General features: G+C 43.6%; 2 protein-coding genes and 1 long non-coding RNA gene across 3 annotated transcripts; 2 read left to right on the forward strand and 1 right to left on the reverse strand.

Annotated features, from left to right (window-relative positions):
• The first annotated feature begins 1,676 nt into the window (after positions 1-1,676).
• Positions 1,677-6,687, forward strand: LOC127776216 (soluble starch synthase 2-3, chloroplastic/amyloplastic). The gene is made up of 8 exons (XM_052302577.1): positions 1,677-2,245; positions 2,375-3,047; positions 3,147-3,211; positions 3,902-3,979; positions 4,062-4,172; positions 4,278-4,322; positions 4,740-4,913; positions 5,382-6,687. The coding sequence occupies exons 1-8, from the start codon at positions 1,916-1,918 to the stop codon at positions 6,336-6,338; spliced, it is 2,433 nt and encodes an 810-aa protein (XP_052158537.1). The 5' UTR covers positions 1,677-1,915; the 3' UTR covers positions 6,339-6,687.
• A 1,252-nt stretch (positions 6,688-7,939) lies between these two features.
• On the reverse strand, positions 7,940-8,968 carry LOC127776220 (uncharacterized). Its single transcript, XR_008018142.1, has 2 exons — positions 8,506-8,968; positions 7,940-8,421 (listed from the first exon to the last, which is right to left on the reverse strand). It is a non-coding gene; the product is annotated as an uncharacterized LOC127776220 (long non-coding RNA).
• A 2,517-nt stretch (positions 8,969-11,485) lies between these two features.
• LOC127776217 (probable glucomannan 4-beta-mannosyltransferase 3) lies at positions 11,486-16,713 on the forward strand. The gene is made up of 9 exons (XM_052302579.1): positions 11,486-11,905; positions 12,042-12,140; positions 13,989-14,241; positions 14,579-14,689; positions 14,771-14,907; positions 15,233-15,346; positions 15,584-15,783; positions 15,892-16,086; positions 16,175-16,713. The coding sequence occupies exons 1-9, from the start codon at positions 11,522-11,524 to the stop codon at positions 16,335-16,337; spliced, it is 1,656 nt and encodes a 551-aa protein (XP_052158539.1). The 5' UTR covers positions 11,486-11,521; the 3' UTR covers positions 16,338-16,713.
• The last annotated feature ends 84 nt before the right edge of the window (positions 16,714-16,797 follow it).

Genomic DNA, 16,797 nt, shown 5'->3' on the forward strand with positions numbered 1-16,797 from the left:
CAATAAAAATCTGTTGAAAAAAGAGGAGAAAGAATTTGAAGGCAAATATGATTTGACACGAAGGAGGCAAAGTAGACTTATTTTAAGAGAGACCCATAGACACTGTAAAAGTAATAAATGGTGTTAAATGGAGAGGAAAGTGGGAATCAAACCCTGGTGGCCGAAATGAAAACTTAGATAGATTGCTACACGTGAGAGGTAATTACATGGAAGATACATATACCATATCAAACGTGGTTTTGGGGTAGATAAAAAAAAACCCCGGTCCGACTGTTAACCGGATTAAATCCGGATTTTAGCGACGCGTGTGGTATGACGGACAAAAAAAACATCCGGAAATCTTACGTATTTTTTAATTATTAGGTATATAGACTAGAAAAAATATCCGTGCGTTGCAACGGGTAAAATCTATTTTAATCTTAATATTGTTATATGGTTTAGTTAATATGAAATTCACTGTGGGAGTTCGCTTGGATATATATATTTTTTGAAAATCATGAGCTGCAGTTAGGAGTCCGATCGTCTCAAGTTAGCATGAGAGTTTTTTTAAAACAAATTTCTTATATGATTCCTTTTGTATTACTAAAAGTAAACGATTTTAAAAACCGACTCAAATACGAATATGTATTTCCGAAACCAAACGAACCTAAAAACTGACTCATACACGGATAACGTACCGACGTAAACATCTTCAATTTTTATAATAGCAGAGATATAGATTTCTTACACATTAGTCATCAATCTACTATTGAATAATCAGATAAATCAAGTATTTTAAGTAGGAACAAAAATTTTTATGAAAATTCGTGTATAAGTAGTACCATTTTGATCGTTTCTGATTTTAGCCGTAAATAAAATTTGATTTTCTTTCTATTCCTTTAGCACATAATACAGCCTACAGTAAATAGTTAAATTGGTAAATATATAAAAAAAATCCATTTTACTCACTTGAACTATTTTGATGAAGCGCTTAAACCCCTAAATAATTTTTTATCCCGTTTTATACCCCCACCCCCGAACTATTGAAAGTGGTTCCGCTTATTTTCTAACAGCATTTCTTATTTTTTTTATCTCCAATCTTCGTTGTTAACTTTCTCAATGTTCGTGCCGTGTATTGTTGCGCCAATACCGTAAACTAGCGACTATGATTTATGTGCGTTGTATCATTACCTAATTAGAATTAGCTCTGCCACCACTGCCATTCACCCTGTATTTTAAACCTGCATCCGCAACTGGCACGCCATCGCCTGACGGCTGGACTGGAGTCGTGAAGCGAACCGGATTTGTTCTCACGTGGATATGCTGCAGCGCTGCACACCGCGAAGCTTCCACTGGCAGGTGGTCCCCGGCTGTCAGCCAGTTCTACGGCCGTCGAAGAAACGTTCCGAGGTTTGTTTAGCACGCCGGTTTCCGTTCGTGCGTGGGGACGTGGGGGTTTTGCCCCACTTTCCAAAACCACCTATTCCTCCGCGCGTGCACCCCGAGCCGTTAACGTCACCGACACGCGGGCCCCGCGAAACGGGTGACCCCGCATGGCAGACAAAGTAACTCGCTTCTGGAGAGGTGGGGCCCTCGGTCGAGGTTCCCGTAGCGGACGACGGGGAGGGGAAGAGAAGAGAAGAAACGGCTACTCCTCCCCGCGCGCCGCGCGCGGCTGCGTTGGTTTTGGGGTTTTGGAGCGTTGCGGATTGCCACGGCGCACGCCACCGGTGGCGCACGCTTTACAGGTGGCTCCCCCGCCGTCTCCCCCGCGTGCCCTCCTCGCCGTCGTCGCTCGCTGCCCATTTCATCCCCCGCACGGCACGCGCGGGACGAAAGCAAAGCACGCGCACACACTCAAACCCGCGCCTCCTCCGCTCTCGTCCGTCGCTTCGGTTCGGTTCCGGCTCGATCGGGGAGGTTCCTCGGGGCGACCATGTCGTCGGCCGTCGTCGCGTCATCCACCACGTTCCTCGTCGCGCTCGCCTCTTCGGCGTCACGGGGAGGGCCCAGGAGGGGGAGGGTGGTGGGCGTGGCCGCGCCGCCGGCCCTGCTTTACGACGGCCGCGCCGGAAGGCTAGCCCTACGGGCGCCGCCTCCGCCCCGGCCTCGGCCTCGGCGTCGGGATGCGGGCGTGGTTCGCCGCGCGGATGATGGGGAGAACGAGGCGGCGGTGGAGCGGGCGGGTGAGGACGACGACGAGGAGGAGGAGTTCTCTTCGGGCGCGTGGCAGCCGCCCCGCTCGCGTCGCGGCGGCGTCGGCAAGGTGGGTTGGTGGTGTCGATCGGGGCGCCGAGATCGTCGTGCTCGAGAGGTGTTCTCTGCTTTGATTCGCTTTGATGTTTTCGTTTGAAACCGACGCGTGTGCTTGCGCGTGCGCGCGCTGTGTTTGCAGGTCTTGAAGCGGAGGGGCACCGTCCCGCCCGTCGGCCGGTACGGCTCCGGCGGTGACGCGGCGAGAGTGCGCGGGGCGGCCGCGCCGGCGCCGGCGCCGACACAGGACGCCGCCTCAAGTAAGAACGGAGCGCTTCTCAGCGGCCGCGACGACGACACACCTGCCTCACGGAACGGATCGGTCGTTACCGGCGCCGACAAGCCTGCCGCCGCCACGCCGCCGGTGACCATAACGAAGCTCCCAGCGCCGGACTCCCCCGTGATCCTTCCATCCGTAGACAAGCCGCAGCCGGAGTTCGTCATCCCAGACGCGACGGCGCCGGCGCCGCCACCGCCCGGTTCAAATCCCAGGTCGTCCGCTCCTCTCCCCAAGCCTGACAATTCGGAATTTGCAGAGGATAAGAGCGCAAAAGTTGTTGAGAGTGCTCCGAAGCCAAAGGTGACTAGATCTTCCCCTATTCCTGCGGTAGAAGAGGAGACGTGGGATTTCAAGAAATATTTTGATCTGAACGAACCGGACGCCGCGGAGGATGGCGATGACGATGATGACTGGGCTGATTCAGATGCGTCAGATTCTGAGATCGACCAGGATGACGATTCGGGCCCTTTGGCTGGGGAGAATGTCATGAACGTGATCGTGGTGGCTGCTGAATGTTCTCCCTGGTGCAAAACAGGCATGTACACGATATATACTTCTTTTTTCTCTTTTTTGTTCTTCTGATCTTGTAAATTTGCTTCAGTTACTGATATGAACAAGTGTTGCATTTGCACAGGTGGGCTTGGAGATGTTGCAGGTGCTTTACCCAAAGCTTTGGCGAGGAGAGGACATCGTGTTATGGTATTACTCCTTTTTTCTCTCCTTCATGGTTGGATGTTTCTTCCATTCTTACAGATTTGATCATTTAATTAACGTATATTTTCAGATATATAAATTTGGATCAAATGTAAAGCAGATTAGTTCTCTTATGTTCTTTTGTTTACATAATCATGATGGCAAATTAAAAAGGCTACTCCAGCTGTTAGATTCAAAATACAAAAGTAATATTGATAAATTTGCAAATCTGTACTTGAAAGCTAAATTGCTTACTATTGTTACGGAAATGTTCATTTCTAACATGCTGTTGAAAATATATACACTATGGCGTAGCCGCTTAGATCATCACGTGGCCATGGAAACTAGTGCCAAAAGTAGTTCTCTTAGTTACACTAGTTACATACCTGTACATGATAACGGATCAGGCCCATACAATTAGGGATAGATTAGGAGCCCGTTAACGAACTAGGCCCTTATAATTAGGGAGGGACGGTAGTTACTTTTCGCATATGGACACGCTGCACGCGTTGGGAGGAGGGGATGGAAGGAGGACGACTTCGCTTTTAAGATAGTAGAGAAATGTAGCAATTTTTTTTTAGTAATTTTAGTTATGGTAATAATATAAACCACAACGTATTCAGAAATCGTAAACGGGGACTCTCGGTGACTTCCTGATATAAACTGATAACTGGCAAATGCATCTTTCAATCTTAGGTTGTGGTACCAAGGTACGGTGATTACGCGGAAGCCCAGGATGTAGGAATCAGGAAATACTACAAGGCTGCTGGACAGGTGTGTGTCAACAATGCAATCCAAGAAGACTGGCATAGGAGACGCAAATTCCTTAGTAATTGGTTTTTATTTTGGCCTGCAGGATCTGGAAGTGAAATATTTCCATGCATTTATCGATGGAGTTGATTTTGTGTTCATTGACGCTCCTCTCTTCCGTCACCGTCAGGATGACATCTATGGGGGGAACAGACAGGTGAAGCTTCTATCTATTTGGTATTACATTGCATTAGTAAAACTTAAGTTGCATCTCCTAGGCGTACTGATTTGAAAATGCTTACCCATTCCCATTTTCATTCAGGAAATCATGAAGCGCATGATTCTGTTTTGTAAGGCTGCTGTTGAGGTATTTTCTCCAACTCCATTATCAATCATTAATTTGGTTTTAGGAATGAGATGTATTTGTTTGGTTTGAGGATTGGTCAAAAGCACAAATCATTTTTTCTGTTGATAAATAGAAGAAGTGTATTAACTTTTGGACTGAAGCACACAATAAGTAGGAGAAATGAGGTCGCAGTAGATGATTTGAATTTGATCCCTCAAACAAACAGCCAGTAAATGTTTCTGCAAGATTTCACAGAGATTCATATTCTTTTTTATTTTAAATATATTACACATTATCGCCAAATACACGGATGAACTCCTTCGATACCTCTAGCAGCATTTCAACCTGCTACAGTTCGTAATATGCAATGCTCTTGCCAATGTTTGTCATATGTTCCCCTACAAAGGGCTATATTTTCTGTTTCTGTACAATCGGCAGGTTCCTTGGCACGTTCCATGCGGTGGTGTGCCCTATGGGGATGGCAACTTGGTGTTCCTTGCAAACGATTGGCACACTGCACTCCTGCCTGTTTATCTGAAGGCATATTACAGAGACAATGGCATGATGCAGTACACTCGCTCTGTCCTTGTGATACATAATATCGCTTACCAGGTTTTGTTTTTCTCTCCTCCCTAATGAATCATCTTTATTCTATTTGTATGCATCTCCTGCTGTTTGTTAGAGAAATTAGTTGAGTGCACAAATTGTGGGTCATGGTAATTATTGAGCAGGGACACGATAAACTCTTCTTCAGTCTATTACTACTTTTAGTTCAGCACTTTCTCCGTTTCATATTATAATTTATAAGTCATTTTTTTTCTAATCAAACATCTTTACGTTTGATTAACTTTATAGAAAAATTTAACAGCATCTATAACATCAAATTAGTTTAATTAAATATAATGTTTAATGTAATTTGATTATATGTTTGTTTTGTATTGGAAATGTTATTGTATTTTTCTATAAACTAATTAAATTTAAAACTGTTTAACTTAAAAAAATATCAAAACAATTTACAATATGAAATGGGCCGGGGAGTACTTTTTTTGTGATGCTAAATGGTTCGTGTAATGTTTGTAGGGCCGTGGCCCAGTAGATGAATTCCCCTACATGGAATTGCCGGAGCACTACCTGGATCACTTCAAGCTGTACGACCCCGTCGGCGGCGAGCACGCCAACATCTTTGGCGCGGGCCTGAAGATGGCGGACCGGGTGGTGACCGTGAGCCCCGGCTACCTCTGGGAGCTGAAGACGACGGAGGGCGGCTGGGGCCTCCACGACATCATACGGGAGAACGACTGGAAGATGAACGGCATCGTGAACGGCATCGATTACCGGGAGTGGAACCCGGAGGTGGACGTGCACCTGCAGTCCGACGGCTACGCCAACTACACCGTGGCCTCGCTGGACTCCGGCAAGCCGCGGTGCAAGGCGGCGCTGCAGCGCGAGCTGGGGCTGGAGGTGCGCGACGACGTGCCGCTGATCGGGTTCATCGGGCGGCTCGACGGGCAGAAAGGGGTGGACATCATCGGCGACGCGATGCCGTGGATCGCCGGGCAGGACGTGCAGCTGGTGCTGCTGGGCTCCGGCCGCCGCGACCTGGAGGTGATGCTGCAGCGGTTCGAGGCGCAGCACAACAGCAAGGTGCGCGGGTGGGTGGGGTTCTCGGTGAAGATGGCGCACCGGATCACGGCGGGCGCCGACGTGCTGGTCATGCCGTCGCGGTTCGAGCCGTGCGGCCTCAACCAGCTCTACGCCATGGCGTACGGCACCGTCCCCGTCGTGCACGCCGTCGGCGGGCTGAGGGACACCGTGTCGGCGTTCGACCCGTTCGAGGACACCGGCCTCGGGTGGACGTTCGACCGCGCCGAGCCGCACAAGCTCATCGAGGCGCTCGGCCACTGCCTCGAGACGTACCGCAAGTACAAGGAGAGCTGGAGGGGGCTCCAGGTGCGCGGCATGTCGCAGGACCTCAGCTGGGACCACGCCGCCGAGCTCTACGAGGAGGTCCTTGTCAAGGCCAAGTACCAATGGTGAAGAGACCATGTCCGCCCGCAGTCTCCGCCTGCGCGTTCGGCAGCTATAGCTATAGCCTCCCTGAAGAAGCTTGGCGCTGCTGTGGAGGTGCGACTCGGTGGCGGTGTGGCGCCGGCGCCGGCGCTTGCAGGGGAGGTGTTTGTGCTGACCGAGCTGTGCGTTGAGGTGCGCAAATTAGCTTCCGGTTTGTGTGTTCATGGCGAGGCATGGTGGAGTTGAGGGAGTATTAAGCTTTGTTTCAGATGCATCATGCATGCGTAGTAGGATGTTGTATTTGATAATGTGTTTGTTATGTCCATTGATGCGATGTTACTTCTTCATTAGCTCTCGTGTCTGAATGGATGTGACTTGTGAGCAACTGTGAGCATGCGGTCCGTGATTCAGATTGGTGAAGTTGTGCCGTCAAAATGGTTAAGATCTGCACGGCCAGTGCTAGAATCAGATCTCCATACCATACGCTATGTTCGGGGCTGAACCGCTGAACTACGTACACCAGCACCTTTGCACAACCGAAATCGAACGAGCTGTTTGCCTCTTAGGGAAGACACCTAAAAGCAAGTTACTACCTCGTCCCAAAACACTAGTTCCTTTTAAAAAAAATCAACAAATACCATTAAAATACAGTCAACAAACAATGACATTTGCCATTGCGAGAAACTATTCTAAACCGATATTTGCATGTCATCTAAATGGTTATAATTTTTTTAAAAAAAAATCAACAAGATAAATTAATATGTAATAAATTACTCCATAAACATATTAAACATATTAGGTCAAATTTAACTTCTACAAATTGTAAAAAAAAAACAAATCTAGCGGCCATAGTTTAATTTGTTTTTTATTATAACTAATAGAAGTTGAATTTTAACTTGCATGTTTTTGAATTTTAATAGAATTTGTTTTTTATTATCACACCCATAACAATCTATCTAGTTGATTTTTTTAAAATTTTTTATAACCATTTGAATGACATGTAAATAATAAGGGGATGTCCCTCGAGAGTGTAGAATCCACTTCCAATTTATAAGAGAAATTAGGATAAAAACCTTATAATTGTACGGCTCATTTTCTAAATGCATCCCACATCAATTTTTACAACATTACTTCTTGAAAAAAAAAGAATTTTCCAAATCGTATTATGGCCTAATGCACAAACCAAACACACTAGGAGAGCAAGCAGTTAATTTATCAACTAACGATCCAAAACTGACTTGTAGCACCCAAAAGGAGCTTGTAAAGACAACTGCGCAGAACAGTATAGTACTTGAGAAAAATGACTTTTCCAATGACAATTTAGGAAATTAAGCACAACTGGCATCACAATTTATATAAGAATCTAACACTCATACATCACTCAGTTTCTACAGTCCAATATAGACTCAATTTGTACAATCCTAATTTCACTCACCTCCAACAACAATGATCGGTTGTACATCACAATTTACATAAGACAATTTACATAAGATTCTTTGTTATACATCACTCATAACTCCAAAGTTCACTTGTCTACTACTTCCTCCGTTTCACAATGTAAGACTTTCTAGCATTGCCCATATTCATATAGATGTTAATGAATCTAGGCATATATGTGTCTATAATCATTAATATCTATATGAATATGGATCTAGAAAGTCTTACAATATGAAACGGAGGGAGTATCAGTTAGCAGATCAATGAACCAACTATGACACAATTGTAGACCAGAGAATATTTTAGAAATTGACAACATTACAACTACGATTGAACAAATGCTAAGAAGGATAAAGAACACATACCAGCCTTATGTCCTCTTCATTTGAGTAGTAACTCTTACCTTTTGGATCAACAACTTCTAGGGACCACCACACAGTGCTGGCGTGTAAATCTAGAGGAGCTCGACGGTGCCGCCACACCAGCTGTGCTTGGAGTCGGAGGTGCCGGCAGCTAAGTGCAGAAGGGGAGAAACGTTGCAGGCAGGAAAGGGAACGCCAGATGTGCGGGGAGTGGAGATGGATGGCCGGAAGATTGAGAAAAACTAGTTGCCAGGTTTGGATCTTGCAAAAAAACGAGTGAAGCATGCTACCATCGCTGGATCCATCGCCACCTAGGGTTTGAACAACGATGAGAGGAAAAAAAAAACTTGGAACAAGGGGCATAATTTCTGGGTTAGGGTTTCACACTAACGTACCTTGATCTGGCGCAACGGCTCCTGCGACTGCTGTGGCTTTTGCTCATTCCAGCGACGGCTCTAGTGCTCCTGGTAGCGACGATGAGAAGACTAAGAGCGAGAGCGAGGGCGGGCGTGGCGGTGGAAAAACGGAGCCGGTGTGCGCAAGGGAGGGTGAGGTCGGGCGCAGAGCGGGAAAAAGGTTAGCTGGCCCACACGCGAGGGTGGCGAGGGTGATTTTGGGACTGGGGGCCGAACTCATGGGCTAACGACAACGCAGGCAAGCCACAACCTCCACAGCGTGGCTGCGGTGGCGCGGTGGAGCTAGCTCGCTCCCATGCCACTCGCCCTCTATTAGGCGGAAGAACGCGTGATCAAGTTTGGAAGCACGGACGAACGAATGTGGCGCAGAATATTTGCTGTGGAGCATATAAGATGAATGCCAACTCAGTGCACTGCCCCTGCGAACGCCTAGCGGCGCATAGCCTCGCGAATATGTGCTCGGATTGCAACATGACACATGACCTGGATTTCAGTCTCGTCCAGTAGCTGAACACGTGCAACACGGCCTGTGCAAAAAAGGCTCTCGCCGGGCAGGCGGGCACGTCCAATCCCTTCGAAAATGGCTTTGGGCACTTTTTGGCTGCATGCATGGGCAGTCGCCAGTCGGTAGCGACCGCTACTGATGCGCCGATGGACGGTTTCGCTGTCGCCGTTTTGTCTGCACTCCGTCTCCACCGTCCGCCGCGATCACACTGCTTTGCAGCCTTGGCGTTTCCGCTCGAAGAGCCTGCAGCCCTGCACCCAGCCCCCTACTGGTTTGAAGGGGATTGTAGAAAGTTATTGGGGGATTAGGGCATGTACAACGGTGTTTATTAGTGGTCTCTCTCTATTGCCATACAAGTAAATTTGGTGACATGGAGGAAAGAGAAAGGAGTATGGTTGTTATGCATGACAACGGCTCAGAGTCGACTCTTAGCATTTACTAGAGCAAATTTTGTTACATGGTGGTGAAAGAAAGGAAATAAAAGTAAGAAAAAGTATTTTGATACATTAATGATTAGAGACCATATTGTCTCTAACTGTTGTAGGATTGCTAGTCTCTAAATAACGTAGAGCTCATATCCGACTCTACCTTTATACATGCCCTTAAGTAAGAATAATTTTACACTATAATAAATACGAAATAAATTCTCTCTAATAACACTCTTTTTTAAGGATTAACCAATCATGATCTAAAAAGAGTTATTGGTCATGGACAGGTTTAATTAATCGTAGAAGTAGTGGAGATAGCGAATGGCCATGTACACTAATTGTGCTATAAAGATTTTTATTTTTTGAACTCGCAAAAATTTTACACATCAATTGAGAAGTACGTAGATACACACTGCACTCGGTCACGGAAGACCGACGAAAAAAAAAAGGGGAAACACCCTAGATATAAGACTGGAAGCTTAGCTAAGAATACAGGTATCACTAAGAAGCATTTTTTATCAGTGAAAAAAGTTATAAGCATTTTAATCGTAAACATGCTTTCACTAGATTCCACGGATTTATTCCTCGTTTCATGTCTTTTAGATGGGTTAGGAATACAGAGTGTGCTTGTGTATTGAAAAGGAAAAGATTTTTTCACAAGCTGCGGTTTGCAATGGACCTGCCAGTTGGGCAGCCAATTTTAATTTTTAGGACGTAACGTTAAGTTAATTTAAGTTGTTTTTCTTCCCTCCGTTTAGCTTCTATTTTTTTTCAGAGCAAAAGTGTAGGGTTTGTCTGGGTTGGAGCCCAATTCAACCGTGCCAAATAATTGGCATGACGAAGATTACTCCTTTGGTTTGGAATCCAAAAAAATAGCACTGCCAAATGAATTATTTGACACATTTTTATAGCAACTTGCAAGTTGAAAGCCTATTCAACCTTTGCCGAATATTCTAACGATGATCCAAACAACTTTATCAAAACTTTGACAGTGGTCAAATCATGCCATTACCAAAAGATTAGCAAGAGGTTATTCAAATTATAGCTAAAATAAACCTGTCAAAATTTTGACAAGTTGATAATATTACCAAAATTTTGGCAGAATTTCTTATGTATTTACCAAAGTTTGGCAACAAACTAAAACTAAATATAGAAACTTCTTTTTGTAATGTTGCAAAAAAAATGGTACAATTGAAAATGACATCAATCTGAACAGCCCCTAAGTCTAACAATAGCATTGAACCAAGCATGCCCACGGTCATATGTGTCCATTTACCTCTCAGATTATAAACCACACCCAAAATTTAAATTTTAAAGCATAGTTATAAGCTGTCTTTAAAGTTTCTTTTTATCATACTGTATTTTTATTTTTATCAAGGGGTTTTATATTATTAAGGATACAAATATAAAGTTTTATTCGTACGTTATTTTTTAAAAATTTTGCAACTAACTTCGAAGTTTTCACTGATTTATCGGCTTAAGATTTGTGGGTCCACTAGTCATAGAAATCAGTTAATAGTCGGGGACTCATCGGGGAAACTGTTTTAAACACTCGGGTATACGTCCACTCGTTTTTTACATGTCACCTAAATGGTTATAAAAACTTTCAAAATAATTAATAAGATAGGTTAATATGTAATATATCACTTCACAAACATGCAAGTTTAAATTCGACTTCTATAAGTTGTAACAAAAATAATAATTTTGACTGTGAATATACATATACAATTAGAGTTTAATTTGTTATTTTTGTTACAACTTATATAAATCGAATTTGAACATGCATCTTTTGTAAAGTGTGATATATTACATATTAATTTATTTTATATTTTTTTAAGAAAAAATATAACTATTTAATTGACATGCAATAAATATAAATGGGTAGTCATCCTGGAGGATTAGAATCCATCTTCGACTCATCGTTAAAGTACACCCAAAATAAAAAGGCGAAAAGGCGCCCTGGGCGCACCGAAGCGCATAGAAAAGCAGCTGCAGCTGCAACCAGAGCCGACGACAGGCTAAAAAGGCAGTCGCGAGCAGTGAGCACACGAGCGCGGGGGCCATGGCCATGGCCGGCGCCGACGGGCCCACCGCCGCCGCCGCAGCGGCGGTGCGGTGGCGAGGCGGCGAGTCCCTCCTCCTGCTGCTGCTGCGGTGGCCGTCGTCCGCCGAGCTGGTGGCGGCGTGGGGCGCGGCGCGCGCGTCGGCCGTGGCGCCGGCGCTCGCGGCCGCGGCCGCCGCGTGCCTGGCGCTCTCCGCCATGCTCCTCGCCGACGCCGTGCTCATGGCCGCCGCCTGCTTCGCCCGCCGCCGCCCCGACCGGCGGTACCGCGCGACCCCGCTCGGCGCCGGCGCCGGCGCCGACGACGACGACGACGACGAGGAGGCCGGCCGCGTCGCCTACCCCATGGTGCTCGTCCAAATCCCCATGTACAACGAGAGGGAGGTACGCGCCTACGTATTTTTTGACCGTACGTATACGCGCTGGCTCGCGCGTGAAAAGTACTAAAAGTGTAAAACCGTATCCGTATGCGTATACAGCTCGCGTACGTACGGCTCATTTGGGCTCTGTATGATCGCAGGTGTACAAGCTGTCGATAGGAGCAGCTTGCGGACTATCGTGGCCGTCGGATAGGCTCATCGTGCAAGTTCTGGATGATTCTACGGATCCAACGGTCAAGGTAAGCTCAAGCTTTGGTTCTGTACGTAGTGGTGCTGCTTTTGTCAGACGTGGTATGATAGGCTGAGGAAAACGCTGGTGCAGCAAGCATATCCTGCACAGGCGGATATGGTATATGTGCCAATTTTGATAATGATATAAGTTGTCTATGAGCCTCATCGGTTGGTTTAATAAGTCAAAACAAAAAAACCAATATTTGAATTTTTATCTAGATTTTAGAGTTGATTTTAAGATATTTTCAACGTAATTTTTTAGCGTTGGTTTTTAAGGGCTGGTTTGGTTTGAGGCATAAATTAGGCTTACCAATATTTGGCAATTTTAATAGTGTTTAGTGTCTATTTGGTTTAAAGCCAAATTTTGGCATGCCTAAAAAAATAGGCCATTTCAATAGTGAACTTAGACTATTTTGATTTCAATTCAAACACAACTTTGCCTTACCAAATTTAGTCATGCCAAAACTTGCTAAAATTTGGCATTGACGAAATTTGGTAAGGCCTATTTAGGCCACAAACCAAACCAACCCTAAGTCACTACGAAAAAATATATAAAAGTTTTACCTATAAATTAATTTTTATTTCCGAATAAGTTGTTTTGGCTTATTAGGAAATATGGACAACTGATAAGGCTCAATGGATTGTTAGTGGACCCATTATATACTCTGGTTGAAAATAATAGTCGGTATATAGGTTGACAAGATTATGTGTACATGTTCTAAATTTTAGTTCTCGTATAGGCTTTGGCGTGCAAAAAATGTGTCATACGCACGGGGTTCAGGTGAATCAGCACGTATGAGATGAAACATATTTGTTGTTCTGCAATAGTGACAACAGCAGTAGAGTTGTGAAAAAAAATAGTGCATATGCAAAATGCTAGTTGCTAGAGATAGTGGTATAACTTAGAAATCACTTTTTGTTGTTTGGTGGAGTTGTTGGTAAGTTTTCTGAAATGAAATCGGTTGTTTTGAGCCCATGGGATGGAAGTCATGGAACCGTGGACAGTAGCGAGTTGTCAGATTAGATAGTGGCATGGTGCCATAGGGCAGAGGGTGAAGTGGGATTGGATTGTTTCGTCAAGCTGGTTGAGGCAGAACAGATATTGTACGAAATAATGTAGTAACTGATAGTGATATATATGGAGTGGGAATTACTGCAATTCAAGAAAAATATATTGATGAAGTCAAGAAGAGGAAAGGCACAAGGAACTTATTACTTATGTATATGCCAGCAATGTCCTTACAAATTACTGTAGTTAGAAAATATCTATAAATTTAGGATGTACATCAAAGCACAAAGAGAAAGAATAAGGAATTGATGACAAGAGGTAATACATCAAGAAGTCAAGAAGGGTCAGCTTGCATACCTGTTTGAAAATTCGGATGAATTTAGCATATTTAAATTTGCTCAAATTCCAAAAACATTTTGTTCAGAAAATATTACGAAATTCCGGTCACCCGGTAGATTTGTTGTGCTCACGAAATTCTAAACCCTGTAAAGAAGTATTTACCTATTTATTGGCATAATGGTATCAATATTTACTTGTTTTAGTATAAACTAGTAGGTTCCCTAGCATTTGCCCCGCTAGATTTAACTAAAGTTTATTTATATGGTATTACTCATATGCTTCATAATCTTACATATTTTATATTTAATATATTTTCCAAGACACCATATACGTTAAAAACTATGGTACAATTTTTCTTCTTTCTTTTTTTTGTGTGTAACAGTGCCGATATTGGAGTGTGACTCCAACCATGGTCTTGCAAGTATTATCTCAAGCTATTTAATTGCAGTGGTACTGGATTTTTTTTCCCCTTAAAGATGAATCATTTTTGTAGTGTAACTCTAAATAGGGTCTGGTGGAGCTTGAATGCAAGTCTTGGGGTAATAAAGGCAAGAATGTAAAATATGAGGTGAGAAACACCCGGAAAGGATACAAGGCTGGTGCACTGAAAGAAGGATTGCTGCGTGATTATGTGCGACAGTGCAATTATGTTGCTATATTTGATGCTGATTTCCAACCGGAACCTGACTTCCTCCTGAGAACAATTCCATATCTTGTGCGTAATCCACAGATTGGCCTTGTTCAAGCACATTGGGAATTTGGTAAGCTTGAAAAGCACTCAAATTTACCCTACTTAGGTCCATTAATTTGGTTAGCATATGCATATTGTTCTCTGACCATTCTATTTAAAAATTGTCCCATACCAAGCTGCCAACAAAGTATCTCATACAAATCCAAACACGTCTATACTACCGGTAGTAGGCTTTATCCTTTTTTTTTTAGATAAGGGAGATGATTACATTCCTGGCTTTTCCATCTAGGATGCACGCGGCTAGAAAGTTTGAGTTGCAAAAAGAAAAAAAAGTAGGCTCTGTCTGATGCATCTCTTGTTCCGATTGACAGGAACTTGCTGACTGGCATTTCGGGACGATTTTGCAGTTAATACCAGTGAATGTCTGATGACAAGGATACAGAAGATGACACTACATTATCACTTTAAAGTAGAGCAGGAAGGAGGTTCATCCACCTTTGCCTTCTTTGGATTCAATGGTAGCGTACAAGAGAGAAATATCTCAACAAAACTTAATCACTTGCATGCATTGCTAGAGGATTAACCTATTTTGACTCCAGGAACTGCTGGTGTTTGGAGAATTTCTGCCCTTGAAGAAGCTGGGGGATGGAAAGATCGAACCACAGTTGAAGACATGGATTTGGCAGTCAGAGCTGGTCTTAAAGGATGGAAATTTGTCTATCTTGCAGATGTCAAGGTAGGATGGTACTGACATGTTCATCTGGATTCGGTTATCTTGTTAAGTTGTACTTTTTTTTACACGTCTTACATTAGTAAAGGCCTTACAAATCAATGCAATACAGAATAAAAAAGAGACATTTAGGACTGCTAGAAGCATGGACATTTTGCCAATAGTTTGATGTGAAACAGTTTAGGAAATGTGAGAAATATGTAAGCAAGTACCTTTGCTTTTTCTTTTTTTTTCATATAGTTGGTATTGTAGTTTAATACCCAACTTTTTTGTGGTTCACAACAATATTTTTCATGGATGTTTAGCAAGTAAATTATCATGGAAATTATAGGTAAAAAGTGAACTTCCAAGCAATCTGAAGACATATCGTCATCAACAACACCGGTGGACCTGTGGAGCAGCAAACTTATTCCGGAAGGTTGGAGCAGAAATATTATTCACTAAGGTAACTTTGCTTGTTAGCAATAATCCATGGTATACACTGAATTATTTGGTGACATTTTTTCTGATATGCATGGGCCTCAACTTTATTTCCTGATATATTTTGTACCCTTTTTTTTGTGTGACTAACCTGACCATTTTTTAGATAGTTTCTAACCTGACTATTTAACTGCAACATTACTGTTTGTTTCTTGGACATATCTATGTAACATCATGTTATATTCTTCTATTTCTTGAGCAGGAGGTACCATTTTGGTGGAAGTTTTATTTGCTCTACAGCTTCTTTTTTGTGAGGAAGGTTGTTGCCCATGTGGTACCTTTCATGCTCTACTGTGTAGTGATCCCGTTTTCGGTCCTAATCCCCGAGGTCACTGTTCCTGTTTGGGGAGTGGTTTATGTCCCAACAACAATAACACTTCTACATGCCATTAGAAACACAAGGTTTCCATGCTTGCATGTGAATTAAGCTTTGTTAACAACAAATATTTTACTGCCACATAGGAATGTTTCATGTTCCTAATTATAGTTACTACTTTTTTTTGCTTTCAGTTCAATCCACTTCATACCATTCTGGATCCTCTTTGAGAATGTCATGTCGTTTCACCGAACAAAGGCGATGTTCATCGGCTTGCTGGAGCTGGGTGGTGTGAATGAGTGGGTGGTTACTGAGAAGCTCGGCAATGGCAGCAACACAAAGCCTGCATCTCAAATACTGGAACGGCCTCCCTGCAGGTTCTGGGACAGGTACAAGATCGATCGAGACATTAAGATATTTGATCAATATTAAACTAAGTTGAGTCCAATTTGTGCATGTTTCTTGTGATTCTTGCAGATGGACAATGTCGGAAATTCTGTTCTCCATCTTCCTTTTCTTTTGTGCGACCTACAACTTGGCGTATGGAGGCGACTACTATTTCGTTTACATATACCTACAGGCTATAGCATTTCTTGTCGTTGGCATCGGTTTCTGTGGAACTATCAGCTCTAACTCGTAGCAGAGAACAACACTGATTATTACTGAAGGGATTGCTCACTCTAGTTCATGGTGTAATAACCTCAGCCCTTTGTCTAATTGTCCTGTGCTATGCACATGAAGGCAAAGATCGCCTGGTAATATGACCTTGTTGTAATTTAGTTCAAAGATCCACGTTTCATTTTATAGGAGAAATGCTTGTTGTAGTGTTGCGTCATTGACTCGTTGTGCTGGTTCATGTTCATTGTACTCTTCAGGCTAACTAGAGGTTGGGGCGCGCCAATGGCGCGCCGCCTGTGCGCTAGCAGGGTGATAAAGCAAGTGTAATTTATTATTAAAGGGAAATCGTCATATGAGGATCAAAGCATATCAAAGCAGGCAGTCATATGTAAATAGAGTTCACTTTCAATCACATACATAGATAGCACTACTGAGTGGTTCTTAAGAGTAACCGTATACATAGATGGTTTTTAAAATTTACA

The sequence above is a fragment of the Oryza glaberrima genome, chromosome 6, assembly GCF_000147395.1.
Source record: "Oryza glaberrima chromosome 6, OglaRS2, whole genome shotgun sequence".
Lineage (NCBI taxonomy): Eukaryota > Viridiplantae > Streptophyta > Magnoliopsida > Poales > Poaceae > Oryza > Oryza glaberrima.

What these genes read in the sequence shown, in the direction of transcription:
- LOC127776216 (XM_052302577.1), top strand. Translation starts at nt 1,916, where the DNA reads ATGTCGTCGGCCGTCGTCGCGTCATCCACCACGTTCCTCGTCGCGCTC. An exon ending in GTCGCGGCGGCGTCGGCAAG is followed by an intron (nt 2,246 to 2,374) that starts GTGGGTTGGTGG and finishes CTGTGTTTGCAG; the next exon opens with GTCTTGAAGCGGAGGGGCAC. An exon ending in GGAGAGGACATCGTGTTATG is followed by an intron (nt 3,212 to 3,901) that starts GTATTACTCCTT and finishes TTTCAATCTTAG; the next exon opens with GTTGTGGTACCAAGGTACGG.
- LOC127776217 (XM_052302579.1), top strand. Translation starts at nt 11,522, where the DNA reads ATGGCCATGGCCGGCGCCGACGGGCCCACCGCCGCCGCCGCAGCGGCG. An exon ending in TGCCTTCTTTGGATTCAATG is followed by an intron (nt 14,690 to 14,770) that starts GTAGCGTACAAG and finishes TTTTGACTCCAG; the next exon opens with GAACTGCTGGTGTTTGGAGA. An exon ending in CATGCCATTAGAAACACAAG is followed by an intron (nt 15,784 to 15,891) that starts GTTTCCATGCTT and finishes TTTTGCTTTCAG; the next exon opens with TTCAATCCACTTCATACCAT.